The 20,439-nt window shown below is 35.8% G+C and overlaps 2 protein-coding genes across 3 annotated transcripts; both read left to right on the forward strand.

Moving 5' to 3' along the window:
* Positions 1–384: 384 nt before the first annotated feature.
* Positions 385–4,936, forward strand: LOC121736600 (glycine-rich cell wall structural protein-like). 2 transcript variants are annotated; one of them, XM_042127902.1, is made up of 3 exons: positions 385–467; positions 549–599; positions 4,528–4,936. In XM_042127902.1, exons 1-3 carry the CDS (start codon positions 452–454, stop codon positions 4,881–4,883), a joined length of 423 nt encoding a protein of 140 aa, XP_041983836.1. In that variant the 5' UTR covers positions 385–451; the 3' UTR covers positions 4,884–4,936. The 2 variants fall into 2 exon arrangements, with proteins under 2 accessions (XP_041983836.1, XP_041983837.1); XM_042127903.1 differs by having other exon boundaries at positions 4,531–4,936.
* A 2,973-nt stretch (positions 4,937–7,909) lies between these two features.
* Positions 7,910–10,435, forward strand: LOC121736497 (histidine triad nucleotide-binding protein 3-like). Its single transcript, XM_042127720.1, has 3 exons — positions 7,910–8,143; positions 9,791–9,984; positions 10,257–10,435. Exons 1-3 carry the CDS (start codon positions 7,936–7,938, stop codon positions 10,281–10,283), a joined length of 429 nt encoding a protein of 142 aa, XP_041983654.1. The 5' UTR covers positions 7,910–7,935; the 3' UTR covers positions 10,284–10,435.
* The last annotated feature ends 10,004 nt before the right edge of the window (positions 10,436–20,439 follow it).

A 20,439-nucleotide genomic window follows, 5' to 3' on the forward strand; every position in this document is an offset into this window, starting at 1 on the left:
TTGCTATGGTCCTATGGTCTCTGAGCAAAACCGCGGAGAGACGGACAGACCGAAACTGGTTCCTTGTTGACTACGGAACCCTAAAAAGGACATTGGACCTTGACAACGATTCAAGTGACGCAACACAATATGTTTTTGTTTTGTTGAATCTTGGAGTATCCGTAGTCCGTACTTGTTTGTGGATACTCATTACTCATATTTTTATAATATATTCATATAACTGTACAGAAGTGCGAAAAATAATCCACGTATCCAAGTGAAGAAATTAAAAAGTGGCAACATCGTAGTGTCATCCCTTTTTTCTAGACTGATTTGAAAGGATGACACTATGATGCTGTCACTTTTTAATTTCTTCTATTTTATGCCAGACTATACCTATACCAGACTATTCGCAGTGTGGACGACTGTGGAGTGTGGTCAGGCTCAGTGTGGTCTAGCCGTTAATTCTGTAATGTGTGCTAAAATTTGTGTGTGTATCTTTAGATATCAACCCAATATGTATGTCATTAATCATTATCATTAATATATTTTTATTTTTTTATTTTTAGTGGTAAAACTTCCATTACAAATTGTAGGCAGCGCACTCGGCGGCGGTCAAGGTAATTTAAACCGTTTTTTAACCAACTTCAAAAAAAAAGGAGATTCAATATAAAATTTACAAACAAGTTTATATATTGTATTTGTATGAGTGTATGTTTTCATGTTTGCGTTCACATATCTCCGGAACTACAAGTCCTATCTAATTTTTTTTTTGTTGTACTTGGTATTGTTCAACTTAGGGAATGCTACAAGTTTCATCGAAATCGGTTCAGTAGTTTTTGAGATATGGAACTTTGATTCTCAACAGCAATATTGGATCGCTCTTTGGCCGTCAGGCCGTGAAGAGGTACAGACAGACACACTTTCAAATTATATTAGTATGGATTTGTTCTTAATATTTGTTTTAACGTCCGATTTTTGTTACGTAATCAATAATCATACGACATAAATTTTACTGTCACGAATTCACAAACGGTAGTATAATAATACAATTTAAGAGTTAAGTATATGAGTTTATGACGAAAAAAATCGGCCAACTGCGAGTCGGACTCACGCACGAAGGGATCCGTACCATAGAGCAAATATAGGCCAAAAATTGTGTTTTTTGTATGGGATTTTTATTTTATTTAAATATTATTATTAATGTTAAAGTACACATATTTAAGGTCTTGTGAAAATTTCAAGTGCCTCTCTGTTGCCATTATTGATATTGAGCAAAAATGGCCAAAAAAATCACGTTTGTTGAAATGTATGGGATTAGTATCCCCATAAATATTAAGGGGACAAATTTTTTGAGCTGTTATTTAATAATTATTCGAGATGTTATTACGATTTGAAAAACATAGGTATTCAGCAGTTATACAATGTGTCCCGACACCGGTGTCCGATCCTTTAATGTCATGATCTATGGCATATTTTATCGACAAATTGGCTCTCAAATTTTTTCTTTCTCTCACGGTTGTAAAATAGCAGCCATTTTAGTTTTTCTCGGACTTTCACACTAATCTGATCAGTACTTGTCAGTAAATGTCCTATGAAGATAAAAAATATATCATTTGATAGATAAACTTGTGGACTACGCTTACACCAAGCTTACACAGGCAATATGTTATAAATTTTATGGAATTAAATATAGAAAAACCAAAGTTTAAGAAAAAAAAGTGTATTATTTAATTAATGGCTTTTTCTGAAAAATCTAGCGCATTAAATTGATTCTTTTTTTATTTTAAAAAGATAGAGGAGGTTTTCATCTTAAATAAATTCTTTATTTCAATGCTCTAAGTCAGATAGTTTAGAAGTTATAACGATTTTTAACCCCCGACAAAAAAGAGGGGTGTTATAAGTTTGACGTGTCTGTCTGTTGGTCTATCTGTCTGTCTGTCTGTGGCATCGTAGCATCCAAACGGGTGGACCGACTTTGATCTAGTTTTTTTTTGTTTGAATGCTGACTTAATTAAGAGTGTTCTTAGCTATATTTCATCATCATCAGCCTGCTCCGTGCTGAAAAATCGCGGTTCATCTGGTTCGTGAAGGGCCGATTAGCAACTAGCAGTCGTTTGGTGGGCTTTATTGCATTCTAGTTAGTGACATTTATGAATATTTACACATTAATGGAAAGTTGACCTGGTGCTGCAGCATCACCTAGTAATCAATAGGATACCAAACTCCTCACCAACTTCGATCAATGGTTACCTGTTTGGGCTCATTTTAATTGCGACAACTAGTAAGACGTAGATAACCAATAAATTTTTGCATGCTGCTGCTGCAGCTTCACCTGGATTCTATAGGAGCCAAGCTCCATATGAACTCCGTAATATGAAATGGAGGTTTCATGTTTGGACTCATATTGACGGCCTCATCCAAAAGGACATTCCTAGATGGTATTCATTGGGATATAATATGATTCAGTTGATAGGAATTATTCTGCACTATAACCAACATAAGTTTAAAAAGCATGAAATAAAATTAAATTAAGAAATTTAAAAAAACCCCCGCCAATCAACTTTAAAAAGTAATGAAATAATATATTTTACTGACTTTAAGTTTAAATAATTCCTAAGTGTAAAGTGATATTTTAGTCCATAATTGTTGTCAAGGTGTGTCGGGGGACCGCTAATGTAGATGTTTGATATCACATAACATTATAGTTTAAACTTTAAGGGTCATTTTTCAGCGCACCAAATCGAGACAATCAGTGACATGGCGATACAAAATGCAAAAGACACTGTTGGCGGTCCCCCGACACACCGTGACAACAATAGGCATGATGACAATTTTTTTCTTATCGGTAATTGAAGGACACTTAAAAACTAGAAACATCGTTGAAAGAATGACTCTGATAGCTTTAAAATTCACCAAGATATGACAATTCAAATATCTCATAAAAAAGACCTGCCCGAAACGCTCTATACAAAGTGCTACGAAAGACTGACGTCAGTCTTTCGTAGTTTGTACGCATTGGGAGACAACTTTGTTTTGAGAATTTGAGAGCCAATTTGTCGATAAAATATGCCTTAGATTATGACATTAAACGATCGGACACCGGTGTCGGGACACATTGTATAATGTAATGGCGGTTGATTAATTATTGTGATTTGTGACAGTAAAACATGGAAAGTAATAAAAAGCAATTAGTCGGTTATTTTATTATACAATGTCGATTTTAAAAATAATTGAGCAGTCCAATAACTGAGCGGTAAAAATGATGGAATGAGTGGTTCGATAAATAGTTCGGCAGATCATAGCGAGCGGTGAGTGTGACACCAACTCAAATTATGCCGCGGATGTTAGTAAGGATCTTAGTAGGATCTTAGTAGGATCTTAATATTACGCCGCGTTACATGAATTTGTTACTTTTCTTCGCTTTATATTTATCCTTTCTTTATAAGTTATTGAGTCAGTTAACTTATGAATTGGATGGATCAGGTTTGAATTTTGAATTAGTCACAGAACCGAATCAGCCAACCCCGACCCGTAACCCTAACTTAACCTAACTTATTAAAACGGTTTGTTTTTTTAATGTCAATCTTATAGTTAGGTTAGTACTTTTTTTAAGTGTCGAATTTGGCATTTTAAAAGTACTTAACTGTTTTTTTATTTTATTTTACCACCTTTTGCTTCGAATGAGATTTTTTACGGACAAAATCCGATTTATTACTGCCCACACGTAACCGCTCGTTCAATTTATGTATAAAGTATCTAAGTAACCTGCATTGTAAACATTTTTATGAATAAAGATATAAAAGATATTAAAAAAAATATTAACTCATTTAATTATTTTCCTGCTCAATTATAATATACTGATCCATTTATTTATTTTTTATTGCTCATTTTTGTTTACTTTACTGCTTAGTTTAACTGCTGAACTAGTTATTAAACGTGCGTTTAATATAATTTTTATCTTACCAAAACTGAAATTTACAACTGCCTCTTATCAGTGCCAAATATTAATATTATTTTGTATTTAGGACTTATTTGTTGTTATAGCGGCAACAGATATACACAATCTGTAAAATTTTCAGAAGTCTAGCTGTAGCGGTTCTTGAGATACAGCCTGGTGACAGACAGACAGACAGACAGACAACGAAGTCTTAGTAATAGGGTCCCGTTTTTACTCTTTGGGTACAGAACCCTCAAAAGGCCCATGGAGACACATAGTGACCGACCGACACAGCGTGCGGTCAGAGAGTAGCACATCCCGAACCGAGCCGAAGTCTGCCGAACTGAAACGACGTTAAGACGAATGTTAGGAGTTAGGACGTGTTTTCGTTACGGAATTCTTGATTCGGTCGCCGCACTCAGAGATCCGTAAGGTTAGCAAAAAAGTGGTACATTTCAATATTTGAAATAAATAATATTATTACTTTAGTGGGCGACCAATTTTTTTTTACCAATTTACCTATACGATCAATTTTTTGTGCAATATTATTGCACAATAAAATTGATCATCTAGGCCCTAGGGGACCGCTTAGACTATTATTTTTCTAGGAGGTGGTTACGGGGGCCGCGGGCTCGGTGGCGCACCTGGCGGAGCTAACAATGCCCAAGCCACTAGCGTTACCAACGTACTGGGAAACAATAACCCTGTAAACGTAGCCAGTAACGCTGCCTCCGGAGCCACTGCCGCTGCGGGCGGATCCGGCAACAATGCCGTTTCCACTGTTGCCACCGCAGCGAGTGGTATTGGCGGGGGAGCTGGTGGCGCAGCCGCCGGATCCGCGGGCGCCGCAGCCGGTAACGCTGCCAACGTTGCCGCTGGCGCTATCGCCGGAGCAGGTGGTGCCGGCGCCGGAGCTGCCGGAGCTGCTGGCGGTGCTGCCGGAGCCCCCAGAGGGTCGTGTTAATCCTGGAAACGAGCCATGACCTTATGATTCATGAATAAATGTTTGCAAATTGACAAGGTCTTTTATTATTTTACTAAATTATTTATCCACGTTATGCAGTTTACATATACTTAAATTAACTATCCCATCTATTTCTCTGTCTACGCCTCATTATTACAATATTCTACGTGACGAGAATATGCGATTCGATGCATTTTTAATCAGCAATGCAATGAGAGAGAGAGAGGCAATGAGCAAACTTATTATCTGTGAATGGAGAGTTAACGAAATTTATTACATTACACAAATTATTTTTTTATTAACATTATACATACATAGGGTTGCCAGATGTCCGGTATTTAAGCGTACAGTCCAGTATTTTCGAGGCCTGTCCGGTAAAAAATTAACGGTCATACCGGACAGAACAATGTCCGGTATTTTGAGGAAAGTTGGTGTTAAGCTGCGCGTGCACTGGATCGGAATCGGAGCGTACGGATTTGTTGCTTTGTATTGATTTGTATGGTACTGCGTGCACTGGATCGGCATTTCTGCGCCTGAGACCGGAATTTATGCCGATGACGTCATCCGCAGCCGCGTCTATGGGTCAATTTATATATTTAGTGCAGAGTCAAAGCGCATCGAAACAAAGTATCAAAACTGAACATAGTCAATCCAATCTTCACTCCAAGGCGTTAACGCACACATTTCATATATACATTAATAACTAAATTGCCGATGCGGAATCCGAATGCAGTGGACGCACCCCATCGGCATTTCGTAAATGACGACGCTCCGTACGCTCCGTACGCTCCGATTCCGATGCAGTGGACGCGCAGCTTTAGTGGTACCTAGTTTTAGGTGATTTTAATTTTTTTAGAAGCTCCTACCTTACCTTTATTTCGTTAAGTAAGTTAAAGTATATAATGGCGACCACAATTTAATGACCGCATATTACAATATAAAAAACTGTATTTTTGCGACCTTCCGTACAACACATTTGTCATTTCATTTCATTCTGTCAGAACTGTTAGGATGTTATTGAACATGACACTTAATTATTATATTTATATTATAAGTTATAGCCTTATAATAAATGTTAGTACTTACTACGTAATATTGGTAATAATTTTGATTTTTTGAAGTCAGTTTTTGTTAAATATTTAATTAAAATACCTTATTTTGCAATAAATAATAAAAATATATGTGAAAACAACAATTATTCATAATGTTTCCTACAATACCAATTCTAACCAAATTTCAATCAAACTTTGCTTGGCCAACTACTGGTTTATGGTGTCCCAACTACTGTACTTAATTCCGTCCCATGACTGTGATTTACCTACCATTCAGTTTTTATCAAAAAATCAATTTATACTGAAAAACCATCGCATTTTTTGTTTGCATATATCTTAAGCTAGATAATTTATGAACACAAATATAAAATCTTTTTCTATTTCCTGCGAAGTATTTAATGTTTTACAGCTATTTCTGTAAAAAAAATCCTTAGCTGTCCAATGACTGGTAAAAATAAATAAAAATAATAAATAAAAAATGTTTTATTTCTGAGTAAATTTGAATCAAATTTTTTCAGAATGTCTACCTGATGCCTACCACCGGTTCGGGAACTACCCCGGTGAGAAGAACCGGCGTAAGAAACTCGCACGATAGTTTACGGTATTAAATATTAAGTAATTTAAAAATTTAAAAAAAATCCGAACACTTCAAAAAATTCGCTCCCGTTGGAAAGTACTTACTTGTTACTTTGATTGTACCTGTGGCAAAAAAGGGAAAATAAGTAAAGTTTTTCGTTTTAGGCTACCTCAGTCCTCATTTCAAATAATGAGGGATTTTCATTTATATTTTTTAATTTTAATTTTAACAATCTTAACTAGATGGCGTAAGGATAGACACTTCTAGATTTTCTATTGGTTCCTCACCGATCTGAAATTATCTGCAGGTTGGCATCACTGACTACATATGGGTTGTGTTTCCAAAAAATATTAGTGTACTGTCAATTGTGACATAAATCAAAATATCTTACACCTAAGCGATCATTGGCCTAAGCGATTAGGCCAGTACACTGGTAAATGGTAATAGCATTGAGGTACTATAGGGTAATAGTTTAGGAACACGCTGACATAATAAAAACTTGTCAAACTGAAACTTGACAACTGAAAGAGTTTTGGCGAGCATGTCACTTTCAAACTTCTTCTACTTTTTATTGTTGGTGTGGTTTTTATTATTTTTTCCCAAATTGTGTTATTTGGGTTTTTAATATTCATTATTGGTAAAATATTAGCCATTAAATATCCGTTATCTTGCACAAGTGCAGGTAAGATGTTGTCAAAACCAAAATGTATAATTTCTGTGACATTTGGTCTGAATATCGGTAAATAGGGCTATTTCTTCCGTGAATTTTAGCTAAAATATCGTTATAATAACTTTATTATCCTATTCATTGGAATATGATTGCGTCTTTTTCAAGTTGAAATGTATCAAGTTTTACATTCTTTTGTCCGGTTTTGTAGCAATTATCGATGGTATTCCCTGGTATTACCGATAGTTGTCTACCCATTATACGCCATCTAGTTACTAAAATGGAAACTGACAATCAAATTAAAAATATAGGAAAATCCCTCATTAGGCAGTAGGCTACTTTAAATTATTAGGCTACGCAGGCTCTGAAAATGGGTGACATCAGGTCCCGACCTGTTGGCTGTTGGCAACACTGCCTGTCAGTTGTCACTTCCCAGGTGTCAAAAAAACGTTAGTTCTTCTTCTTCTAAATAGTCTGTGGTCAAAAATAACTAGAAAGTAGATTATGAAAATTATGTAAATACCCCTTTTATTGAGATTTTGTGTACATATATTCGTGATAACAATATAAGATTGTGATGTCTCTACTAACATTTGTGTTTGTGTTTGTTTTAGGTCAATCAACTCCTGTTTGTTTTGTAACCGTACACGTCTTGTTACTTTACCAGACCTTCGCTACATAGAGCAAAGTCCTGCCACTCTGACATTGGCAACTCACCGAGGCGGCCATTTTTAAAAGAAGAAGAAGAAGAAGATTATGAAAAAAATGGATTCTGCACTGGAAAAATCGCAATGTATTTTTTGCAATATTGTAAATAAACTTGAAGACACAGAAATACTTTACGAAGACGAGGATGTTTCTGTGTTCCGTGATATCAAACCAGCCAGCGATTATCACATATTAACCGTACCGAAGAGACATATCGAAGACGCAAAATGTTTAACAACAAACGATAAACAATTGGGTAATAAATGTATTTTTTAGTTATGAAATACACTTATCTGCTAAAAATTACCTTTTCTACAGAACTATGTATTTTATCCTTTTTTTATTTTTGACTTTTTGTTCTCAGACAAAATAAGTTTGTAGTTTAAAAGTAAATTAATAGTAAGCCCTTTTTAATGACCTCTCTAAAAGACTCGTCGACAAATCCAATGACCCCAGAGCGCTTTTTCCATAGCGCCCCTAAGGCTACACCTCGATCCTGGCGCTTACCTCGGCTAACATAATATTAGTTTGGCCATACAGCAAGGTATTGCTTCCAGCTTAATTGGTACTTTGCCCGCAGCCTCTGATTTAGATGATTTTATTACAGTTATATTTATTTATTAAGTAGCTGTATTTTTATAGTAATTGTGTTTTAACCATAAAGTTAATATAGCTTAGGTATATTAACTTTTTGGTTTTAACTCATCAAGCCGTACGAGTACCAGTGATCGCGACAGCAATAGAATACAATAACCGATAATCTCCGATCAAAGGATTAAAATGTAATACTGTACATACATAATAATTAATAATACCGTGATAATAATGTGACCATACATCCCGCTTTCAGGCAGTCTGTCCCGCTGTCCCGCTTTTGCAAAAAGACCAAATGACAATTTAAAAGTATTTTTGTGTTTGTAATGCCTGGAAGTAACGCACTCCCATTCAACAAATGTGGTTATTATGCCATATTTTGCTTACACACTAGACATTCACAAAATACTCAATCTATTGTTAAATACAATATATATTTTTTCATATATCTCTATCCTTTCATAATTATTAATTAAATGAAAATAAAAAAATTTTGGGGGTTGGGATCTGTAGATGTCCCGCTCTGACAAAAAAAATGTTCACATTACTAATACCTTGATCATGGGAATCGCAGACACAATCGATTTTCAATTGTTAGTACCTGGATGACCGAGCTTTGCTCGGTATAGCAAACACTCATTGACTTCGTGTTACTTAATAATGCCATCTGCTGGTCGTTAAAACAATTAGTTGCTAACAAAATAGTATTATTATTCGCCAATATATGTCAGGAAGAGTCATATTTTTCAGTTTATCGATTATCGATAAAACACGAATAAAAAGACATTTTTTAAAAATGATTCCTAGCTAGATCGATTTATTGCCCCCGAAACCCCCTATATACTAAATTTCATGAAAATCGTTGAAGCCGATTCCGAGATTCCAATTATATATAATATATATATATATATATATATATATATATATATACAAGAATTGCTCGTTTAAAGATATAAGATACGACAGCCGGGTGCCGCTTCTTGGTTGATGGGTAAAGTTTGTACAAATAAGTTTACAACGTGATTCATTTTAATTTCAGTGGAAAAAATGCTAAGTGTATCTAAGGAGTTATTACAGAAAAATAATCTATCTGTAGAAGACGCTAGATTTGGTTATCACTGGCCGCCATTCCGGAGTGTAAAACATCTACATCTACACACCATTCTTGTATATATATGTATATATATATATATATATATACAAGAATTGCTCGTTTAAAGATATAAGATTTGACAGCCGGTTGCCGCTTCTAGGTTGATGGGTAAAGTTTGTACAAATAAGTTTACAACGTGATTCATTTTAATTTCAGTGGAAAAAATGCTAATTGTATCCAAGGAGTTATTACAGAAAAACAATCTATCTGTAGAAGACGCTAGATTTGGTTATCACTGGCCGCCATTCCGGAGTGTAAAACATCTACATCTACACACCATAGCACCAGAATCTAAAATGGGATTTATAGCCAGAACTGTTTTTATGAAAAATTCATATTGGTTTGTCTCGGTAAGTTACACATCATATTGCATTAAAATAACATGCACTACACTTACCTTCATAATACCGCATATTTAAGGTATGCATTAACATGAACTGAAAAATCAAAACATTGTACAGTAATCTAAAACTTTAGTACACACAGTTCAAAATTTAGATTTTCTAGTATTGTTTAAAAGTAAAGCTTAATAATTTGGACTAATTCAAAAAATTATAATAAAAACTATAGTTTTAACTAATCTAGTATGATAAGTGTAATTAATAAAAATATGTTATTTCAGCCTGAATATGTTGCAGCGAAATTGTGATCAGAAGACACAAATTCTTAATAATTGAAATTGATGGCAGAAGAAAAAGGAGATACATGTATTATATTATTCCATTGTGAACTCAATTTCATTTCTCACTGTTTGCCTTCAGATTCTGGTAGACCTATAACTTCTATGTGGTTAAAACTAAAATGTTTAAGGACTGTCTTCATTATATTTTTAATTTTTTTTTATATCATCATTTATAAATTATAATTCTTCATCAATTTTAAGTCGATATCGATTTTCTACTAAAATCTACTAAAAGATTTTGGACTAAGTACTAAATCATCATTCATTTGAAATCAAATCTACTACATGTAGGTCATACTGTTACCGGGGCGCAGCGGGTCTTGCCGGGCCGTGTCGCATTGACAGAAATCCGCCGCGCAAAAATCCGCTCCGATGCGCCCCAGCACAGTGGTCAGTGAGCGATGCGCGCAGCCGCTTCCTATATATAATATGGAATGTAGTATGGATAATGTGACCATTTTTTTGTCAGACATACAGAATTTATTATTATTAATTAAAGTTTAATGCGAATAATTATACTAAGGTAGTAGAATAATGATTCGTTTAGAAAAACTTGTGTGGGGAATCAGCAAATTTTTGTCCCCAATTTGAGGAATTTGACTGATTTTTGGGGAAATATGTATGATAATTAGCATTGGCAACCCTGAATCTTAGGAACTACAGTAGCGGTAGCACGGCGACCAGCGGAAATGCGAAAGTATGGACAAACTGTGGAAATAAACCTAAGGTGCCGTTCCGATCTTTTTTCGTTCCGAAAAATTCAATTAAAATGCCACTTTATGACACACTATAGTATATGTCATAATGTAGGATATTATTTGAATTTTTAGAACTATAGTCTGTCATAAAGTGGCTTTTTAATTGAATTATTCGGAACTAAAAAAGATCGGAACGGCACCTTAAGTTTATCTCCACAGTTTGTGACTATAGTCTGTCATAAAGTGGCGTTTTAATTGAATTTTTCGGAACGAAAAAAGATCGGAACGGCACCTTAGGTTTATTTCCACAGTTTGTCCATACTTTCGCATTTCCGCTGGTCGCCGTGCTAGCACTACTGGTCCAGATAAAAAGTAGACCACGTGAAGGATTATAGGCTATTTTTCTGTGCTAATTTGTCTGTGAAATTTCTAATTTACGCGGGCGAAGCTGCTCGGAACGTCTAGTTATTGATATTGAGCAAAATATGGCAGAATAATTACGTTTGTTTCCTGTATGCGTTACTTCCATACATTGCACAGGCATCTCAAAACATAAAAATACTCTTAAATTATTGTCGTTTGGTCTGTTTGCAAAAGCGGGACAATTTCGGCCTCCCGCGCCCGGGGGATAGCGGGACGTATGGTCACGTTAAATATGGACTATGGAGGCGGATTTTTGCGCTGCGGCCCGGCATATTCTGCTCACTCCTTTACAGCTCGACAAGGCTTTAAAATTTAAATTAACGTGGCGAGAAGAGGAAGTAACACTTATAAGTTTCTAAAATACTAGAGTAGCAATGTCTTACAAAAGATTCTCAGAAATGCGTAACCACTTTTTTGTTCAAAAGACAATGTCAAGTCGTTATGTCATTAAGTATGTGAGATATGCCTGCAGGCATCTTCGAAGTGGCAACGCGTTGCTACCGTAAACTTCCAATCTAGTTACGTTAGTAACATAGAATATCATTGCCACCTTTTAAATGCCTTTTATCATACAAAAACGTCATTTTTGACAGTTCTCCTTTACCAATTACCAGCAGCCAGCATGCTGCATGAGCAGCCCACATTAATTAAAAGCACCGCAGCTATCCCCAACCCGCGACCCGGGACTATATCTGTGGCCCGCGTATCACGTTATTATTTTCAAAATAATGTAGGTAAAGTGCGCGCACAGGGCCCACGTAAAGGCTACTGGCGCCTGTGTACAAAAAAAGGACTTTGGCACCCCTTTAGGCAAATTTTTGGGACCTTAGTTTTGGCGCCCCTAAAGATGGCAATTTGGCGCCCCTAGAGGGTGGCGCCCGTGTGCATTGCACACATTGCACATATGGTAGCGGGGGGCCTGTGCGCGCCCGATAGCTTTGCGCGCGGCTGAACAAATTTTAAAAATATTATAAAAGATTTGCAGGAGAGATTTGATGAACAATGAAAATTTCTGGAAGCATGTGCGAATCCCGCGCGTTGAGTGTCCCCCAAATCACAGTATAGCAATATTAGTAGGGATATGTCATATTGCTATACTGTGCCCAAATTAAGTGCAGTGTGACCAAATACCCGTTAGATTTCGAGGCTAAGAAAGTGACTGAAGCTAAGTTCGATTCCATGTTCTCGTTCTACTGCTGACCTAGGTATTATATTTTTAATTTTAAAATAAATTTGTAATTTTTCATATTTATCTCCACATTCATTTTATCTTTATTCTAAAAATATAAAGAAAAGTTCAGTACCCAAAGAGTAAAACGAGTATGGAAGATCGCAGACGACACCAGTGTTGCCAGACGGCCAACTCGGTTTCTCCCCAAGTGTTCCCCGAAATCCCCCCAAAATTCGGGATTTCAAGAAAAATCCCCCCACAAATTATAAAAGAAAATTTTTGTTCATTATGAATGGGAATTTCACAAATGGATACGATGAATGTACACTATTTCTGCAATAGCGTCCAATCTTTACAGAATCAGCATCTTCGCGAGCTCCTTGATCATTTTTATGGTTCCGTAAGTCGTAACCAAAGGGTGAAAACGGGACCATAGTACTTAGATTTCGCCGTCTGTTCCTAGACTTTTTCCTCCAACAAAAAATTGTTCCCCCCAATTTTCCCCCCATCACCTAAAAAAACCCCCAAATTTGGGGGGATTCCCCCCAATCTGGCATCACTGGACGACACACTTTTTGTGCAGCCATGGCCGCGCCACAGACGTATTTTTTTTACGTCCGTGGGCCGCGCCATGCCGACTGTAAGGGGGATATTAGATTATCATATAAATTGGATCCGAGATCATTGAGTCAATGATATTGGTTAATGTAATATAGACTTATGATTCATTTCTTCCTTGATCATAGATTTTTGACATTTGCTGAGAGATAGGATCCAATACCTCGGAACAATAACTAAATACGGTCATAGAAATAGGTGTTGCCAGTTATCTATACTTATAATAAAATCGTAGAGGTAAAATTTTTGTACATTGAAAATAAACTTGAAAAAACGAGTCAGGGGCATATTAGAAGAGTAGTAGAATACATTTTAACTGTTTTTGAAATTTTTGTTTCTCTGTCTGTTTGTCTGTTTGTACAAGCTAATCTCTGAATCCGCTGGACCGATTTCAATGAAATTTGGCATGATGATACCTTACATCCCTGGTCAACATCATAGATACTTTTTTTTAACCGACTTTCAAAAAAGGAGTTAATGTTTACTTTGCTGTTTGTGGTCAGATTTTCAATATTCTTTTTTTCTTGTATAGATTGCCCGAATTTGATACCATATTTACAATAAAATCGGCCAAGTGCGAGTCGGATTCATGCACGAAGGGTTCCGTACCGTTATAGAGGAAAAATAGGCCAAAAGTTGTGTTTTTGTATGGGAGCCCCCCTTAAATTTTAATTATATTCCAATTTTATTATTAATTATTAAATTACACATACATTTAAATTCTGTGAAAATTTCAACTGCCTGCCTGTTGTAATTATTGGTATCGAGCAAAAAAGGCCAAAAAAATCATGTTTGTTGTATGGGAGCCCCCTTTTAATATTGATTTTATTTTGTTTTCAGTATTTGTTATTATAGCGGCAACAGATATACACAATCTGTAAAAATTTCAGAACTCTAGCTATAACGGTTCTTGAGATACAGCCTGGAGATAGACAGAAGGACAGACAACGAAGTCTTATAGTAATGGGGTCCCGTTTTTACCCTTTGGGTACAGAACCCTAAAAACGGTGACTTGATAAGTAATGGAATTGAAGAAACTCCTCGAAATTTACAACGACAACCAAAGTGATTACCAATTCTAGCAAAAGTCGATCTTTAAAACTTTTCCTAATATTCGTAAACGCTTATCCAAACCCTGGATGGATATTGACCACTGCGTATCTCAATTCGTTACCAGCCATGGAAATTTTAAAGTCAAACTTTACGGATCTAAGTTACTAGCATCGGTCGAGCACATAGGTAGAAATGGTAGAATATGTACGACCGAAGGCAGTATGTTTGAATCATGTTCTCTGGGAGATTTTTTTCTGCCAAGACGAAAGAACTACAATGCTAGACAACCAAAGAGAATATAATCACTACGTTTTATAGACAACCTACAGTGTAAATCTGATGTCGCATACTACGGTGATCGTGGACAGCAGGAACTTAATCTGTGCCTTCAAGCGTTTTTGTCATAATTATTATTGGCAACAGTCTGACTCAACAAATTCCAATATTAATTTAGCTGTACTTAGTACAGAACTACAATTTTCTTTATTTTCGTGGTGCATGAAAAATTTCGTGTGTAATCTAGATCCAAATAAAATAGTCGTAGATGGTTGTTCAATTTTGTAAATCTCTATTTTAATAACATACATTCACGCGGACGAAGTTGCGGGCAACAGCTAGTTTAATATAAAAAAGAGTTTTTAATTTCTTGTTCGTTAATATGTTTCAAATAATGTAATGTAATTATTTTTCTAATTATATACTTCGATAATCTTGCTGAAATAACAAAAAGCAAGCCATATTAAAAATGACGATGTCTTTTGACAAATCGAATGAGGGATTATCCTATATTTTTAATTTGATTGTCAAACAGTTTCCATTTTAGTAATTAGATGGCGTATGGGTAGACAACTATCGGTAATACCAGGGAATACCATCTATAATTGCTACAAAACTGGGCAAAAGAATGTAAAACTTGATACATTTCAACTTGAAAAAGACGCAATAATATTCCAATGAATAGGATAATAAAGCTATTATAACGATGTTTTAGCTAAAATTCACGGAAGAAATAGCCCTATTTACCGATATTCACACCAAATGTCACAGGAATTATACATTTTGGTTTGGACAACATCTTACCTGAACTTGTGCAAGACAACGGATATTTAATGGCTAATATTTTACCAATAATGAATATCAAATACCCAAAAACCACAATTTGGGAAAAAATAATAAAAACCACACCAACCATAAAAAGTAGAAGAAGTTTGAAAGTGACATGCCCGCCAAAACTCTTTTAGTTGTCAAGTTTAAGTTTGACAAGTTTTTATTATGTCAGCGTGTTCCTAAACTATTACCAGTGTACTGGCCTGATCGCTTAGGCCAATGATCGCTTAGGTTCAAGATATTTTGATTTATGTCGCACTTGACAGTACACTGATATTTTTTGGAAACACAATCCATATGTAGTCAGTTATGCCAACCTGCAGATAATTTCAGATCAGTGAGGAACCAATAGAAAATTTAGAAGTGTCTATCCTTACGCCATCTAGTTAAGATTGTTAAAATTAAAATTAAAAAATATAAATGAAAATCCCTCATTCTCTGAGATCTAGTAACCCTAACGTCAATACCTGTCAGCGTTAGCGCTCTCCATTGGCTATTGAAACCACATATGACGTAAAATAGGATCATAATGTAATACGGGGGGTATTACATTATGATATATATTGGATCATTTATATGATCATATAATATAGGATCCAATATATATGACCATTTGATCATATCTGCATATTACATTATCATATTTCATTTATAGCCTCTAAGTCCCGGTTCATGCTCCTAATCGCAGCAGGTAACTCTTCAACCTGCTCTTGAATGCAAACCTGCAAATCATCGGCACAAAGGTGATACGCACAATGAAGTATAACCTTTATATAAGTACTTCGATAATCTTTTATTCTGTCAGTCAGCGACGTTAGGAAAACCATCATGTCGCTATCGTTAAAGGCCGTAGGTAGTGACTGCATTGGGCGTGATATGCTTGTTCATATTCTTGATATAATTTCTTCAGTAATTACCCATATGCTAAACTTTTCACTTTCTTCCAAAGTATTCCCAACCTCCTGGAAAGATGCAAATATTATCCCTCTGCCCAAGAAATCAAATCCTCAATCCTTTTCCGATTACCGACCGATTTCTATTCTTCCTTTCCTTTCTAAAATCTTAGAACGTTCGGTACACCAACAACTCAGCTCCTTTCTTAATAAACACAAACTGTTCAACCCAATGCAGTCAGGCTTCCGGCCGGGGCATAGTACGTCCACCGCGCTGGGTAAAATCACTGACGATATTCGACTGGCAATGGACAATCAAAATTTAACTATTTTAGACTTCAGTAACGCCTTCAACACTGTAGACCACGACATTCTACTGCTATTACTTAAGTCCTTAAATATATCAGCGGAATCCCTCGAATGGTTTAAAAGCTTTCTTTCTGGAAGTAGACAATGCATAAGAGTTGACAACACTACAACATCATGGTGCAATATACTCGCTGGTGTACCACAAGGGAGTGTATTGTCACCCCTACTTTTATCAATTTTCATCGCCCCGATTGCCCTAATAATTTGTTCCTTTTACCATATGTTCGCAGACGATTTACAGATATATAGACACACTTCACTCACTTCTTTACCTCATAATATTGCTCAAACCATCATAGACCTTAAAAAAATACAGCAATGGAGCAAAGACTACGGCCTAAACCTAAATCCCACAAAAACCCAATGTATTATAGTTGGAAACAGACAATTAATTGCCAAAGTCGACCTCACGCAGTTACCGAGCATAAATATTGATGGATCATTAGTGCCTTTTAGCTCATCCGTAAAAAATCTAGGGATTCACTTTGATCAAACTTGGAGCATCATGGAGCATTCAAGTACAAATGTTGCGCAAAAAACTGACTGCCGCCACCGCTTCCCTAAAACGTCTAAGCAATTTCCTTCCTATCCCAACTAAAATAACACTAGCTCAAACTTTATTATTACCTATCTTAGACTATGCTGACGTGTGTTATAGTGATCTCAGTGAACATCTCTTATCTTCTATCGAACGCTTACAAAACCTGTGTATCCGCTTCATATTTGGTCTTCGAAAATACGATGTATCGGAATTCCGGGCCAAATTGAAGTGGCTCCCGGTCAAGATGCGTCGGAATACTCACATCCTTCATCTCCTATACAATATTCTCTTCAATCCAAATTCTCCACACTATTTAAAAGACAAATTCACCTTCCTTGGACATAAATACCCTATTCTCCGCTCATCCAACAAACTCACTCTTGCTTTTCCCTCCCATAATACCACTTACTACGACTGTTCTTTTACCATATCTGCGATACGTCTATGAAACGCTCTTCCCGAAACCATCCAAATATCACCAACAATTAATATTTTTAAAAAACGAGTAAAAGAGTTTTATCTAAAACTGTAATGTTGAGTAACATTCTACTCCTTTCATTCTTTTATTATATTTACGTAAAGTTTGTGTAGTTTATTATATAGGTATATATCTTTATTTTATTATAAGTATCTTTAATATAAATGTAGTATTTTTAGCCATAAGTATTAGACTGTTTTGTTTTATATTAATTTAAGGTTGTCTGGAAAAAACCGCTTTCAGCGGTAAGACCGCCTGTTTGTACAGGTTCATATATTATTTTAAATTGTAATTTAGTTTCTAATTTTTGTACAAATAAAGCATTTTCTATCTATCTATCTATAACCAAGGATATAAGATTAATAAATAGTGAAAACAAAAGGGGAGAGAGAATACCGCCTTGAGGTACACCAGCTTCAAGATCCACCCAACTAGAAGAGGAATCATCTAATCTTACACTCTGCTGGCGTCCTCGAAGATAGGAACAAAACCAATTTAAAACTTTGGGTGAGAGAATACGGGAAAGGATTGACAGAAGAATGTCATGGTCGACGTTATTAAAGGCGCTGGAAAAATCGATTAAAACTAAGACAGAAATTTTTGAGTTCTCCATGCCAGCCCTTACATCATTAGTTACTTTTAACAAAGCAGAGGTGGTACTGTGCCCCGGTCTGAACCCAGATTGAAATGGTGAGAGGATTTTGTGTTGGTGTACCTAATCTCAAACTTAAATGATTCGGCTCCTGGCATGGACGGTATTCCATATTCCTTTTTTAAACACGCTTCAGACGAAGTTTTAAATTATTATTTGGATTTAGCTAATTGTATGGTGTTGAGTGTTGACAGGCAATATCCCAGATTCATGGAAAACTCAGAAGGTTATTCCCATTTTAAAACCCGGTAACTCTCCCTCTTCTGCTTCCTCCTATCGTCCCATAGTTCTATCATCAGTGTTACTAAAAATTTCAGAGCATCTTATTAAGAACCGTTTAGAATGGTAATTGGTATATCGAAAAACATAATCTCCTATCGAAAAGTCAATATGGATTTCGCAAAGGAAAAGGTACTATAGACAATATCGCACTTCTTACCACAGATGTTCGTATCGCTTTTACAGAAAACAAATCTGTTTTAGCGGCTTTTTTAGATGTAAATGCAGCATATGATAACGTAAGAATAGATATACTCCGACGAAAGCTACATTTATTAGGTGTTCCCATAACATTATGTACCTAATTTTATCATAAACATATTACTTGAAAGATTTATTGCTCTGCCTTTGCAAAATGAAACGTCAACGGAATTGCGGGTTGTAGATAAAGGGCTCCCCAAGGCTCAGTAATAAGTCCACCTTTGTACAATATTTATACATCAGATTTAGAAGAAGCAGTTATTGGCGAGACTTCAGATTTGGAATCTTTTACGTTAACAGATATAGAGTATGTAGATGATGAATTATATCTTTTGCAATACACCGATGACTTAGCAATTTATGTCATAGACCAATCCATTGAAAGAGCCTCTATTCGATTATCGCGCTGTCTATCTAGACTAAAAATATGGTTAGATGCAAACGGATTAGATCTTTCAGTTAATAAAAGTACAGCTGTTCTATTTACCCGTATGCGCTTACCTCCGCCTGTGGTGGTAAAATATAATGGAATGCAAATTCCAGTCGACAAGGAGGCAAAGTTTTTAGGGGTAATTTTAGATTCAAAACTCAGTGGTAATGCTCATAATGAGTATGTTGCGTCTAAGTGTGAACGCACTTTAAACATAATTAGGTGCCTATCAGGTGTCTGGTGGGGATCTCATCCGTTAAACTTAAAATTACTGTATAACGCATTGATTAGAATTGTGTTAGATTATGAAACATTCCTTCTTGAACCCTGTAATGTAGCTGGTTTCAAACAGTTAGATAAGATTCAAGCAAAAGCTATGAGAATCATTTGTGGAGCCATGGCTTCCTCCCCAATAAATGCATTACAGGTAGAATGTGGTGAACCACCGCTCTACCTCAGGCGACAATATCTGGCTGACAAGTTTTTCATTCGCTGTTTGCAATTTTCAAACCATCCTCTTATTCCGAAACTGAAAAAACTGTTAGATTTAGTAAACAAGGATAATTTTTGGCTACACAAATCTCGCCCTTGCTTAGTAAATAGTTATGTGCGATACTCATTCCTTGACGCCCCTACACTTAGATTACCGGTGTATCCTTTGTTTCAATCTTCCTTTGAATCCCTTATTTTGGATCCGAATATTCGTTACGATATAGGTATAAAAAAAGCAGATAAGTATTATGCAAAACCATTTTTCAATTATTTAACAACCAATAATTGGGAAGGCTGGCATCACATTTACACAGATGCCTCTAAAATATCAATCATTAATAATAATTGTGTTGGAGTTGGTATATTCCATCTCCAATACAACATAGTCCAAAAAGTCAAATTTTCGCCGCAAACTTCCGTATTCACTGGAGAATGTTATGGCCTATTTAAAGCGGTCGACTACATTTTACTAGCGAAACTTAATAAAACTGTCATTTTTACCGATTCTTTATGTACCTTTCAAGCATTAAATGGATTTACGTTCAAGTCAAAATGCTTTCCAATAATCATTCAAATTAGAAATCTTTTGCAGAAATGTATTGTTGCTGACTTATCTTACGTTTGTCTGGATACCGAGTCATTGCGGCATTCTTGGAAATGAAAAAGCGGATGCTTTGGCCAAAGAGGCTGCTTTTAGTGGAGATGTTTTTCCGTATAT

This window comes from Aricia agestis, chromosome 19 (assembly GCF_905147365.1).
Source record: "Aricia agestis chromosome 19, ilAriAges1.1, whole genome shotgun sequence".
Classification (NCBI taxonomy): Eukaryota; Metazoa; Arthropoda; class Insecta; order Lepidoptera; family Lycaenidae; genus Aricia; species Aricia agestis.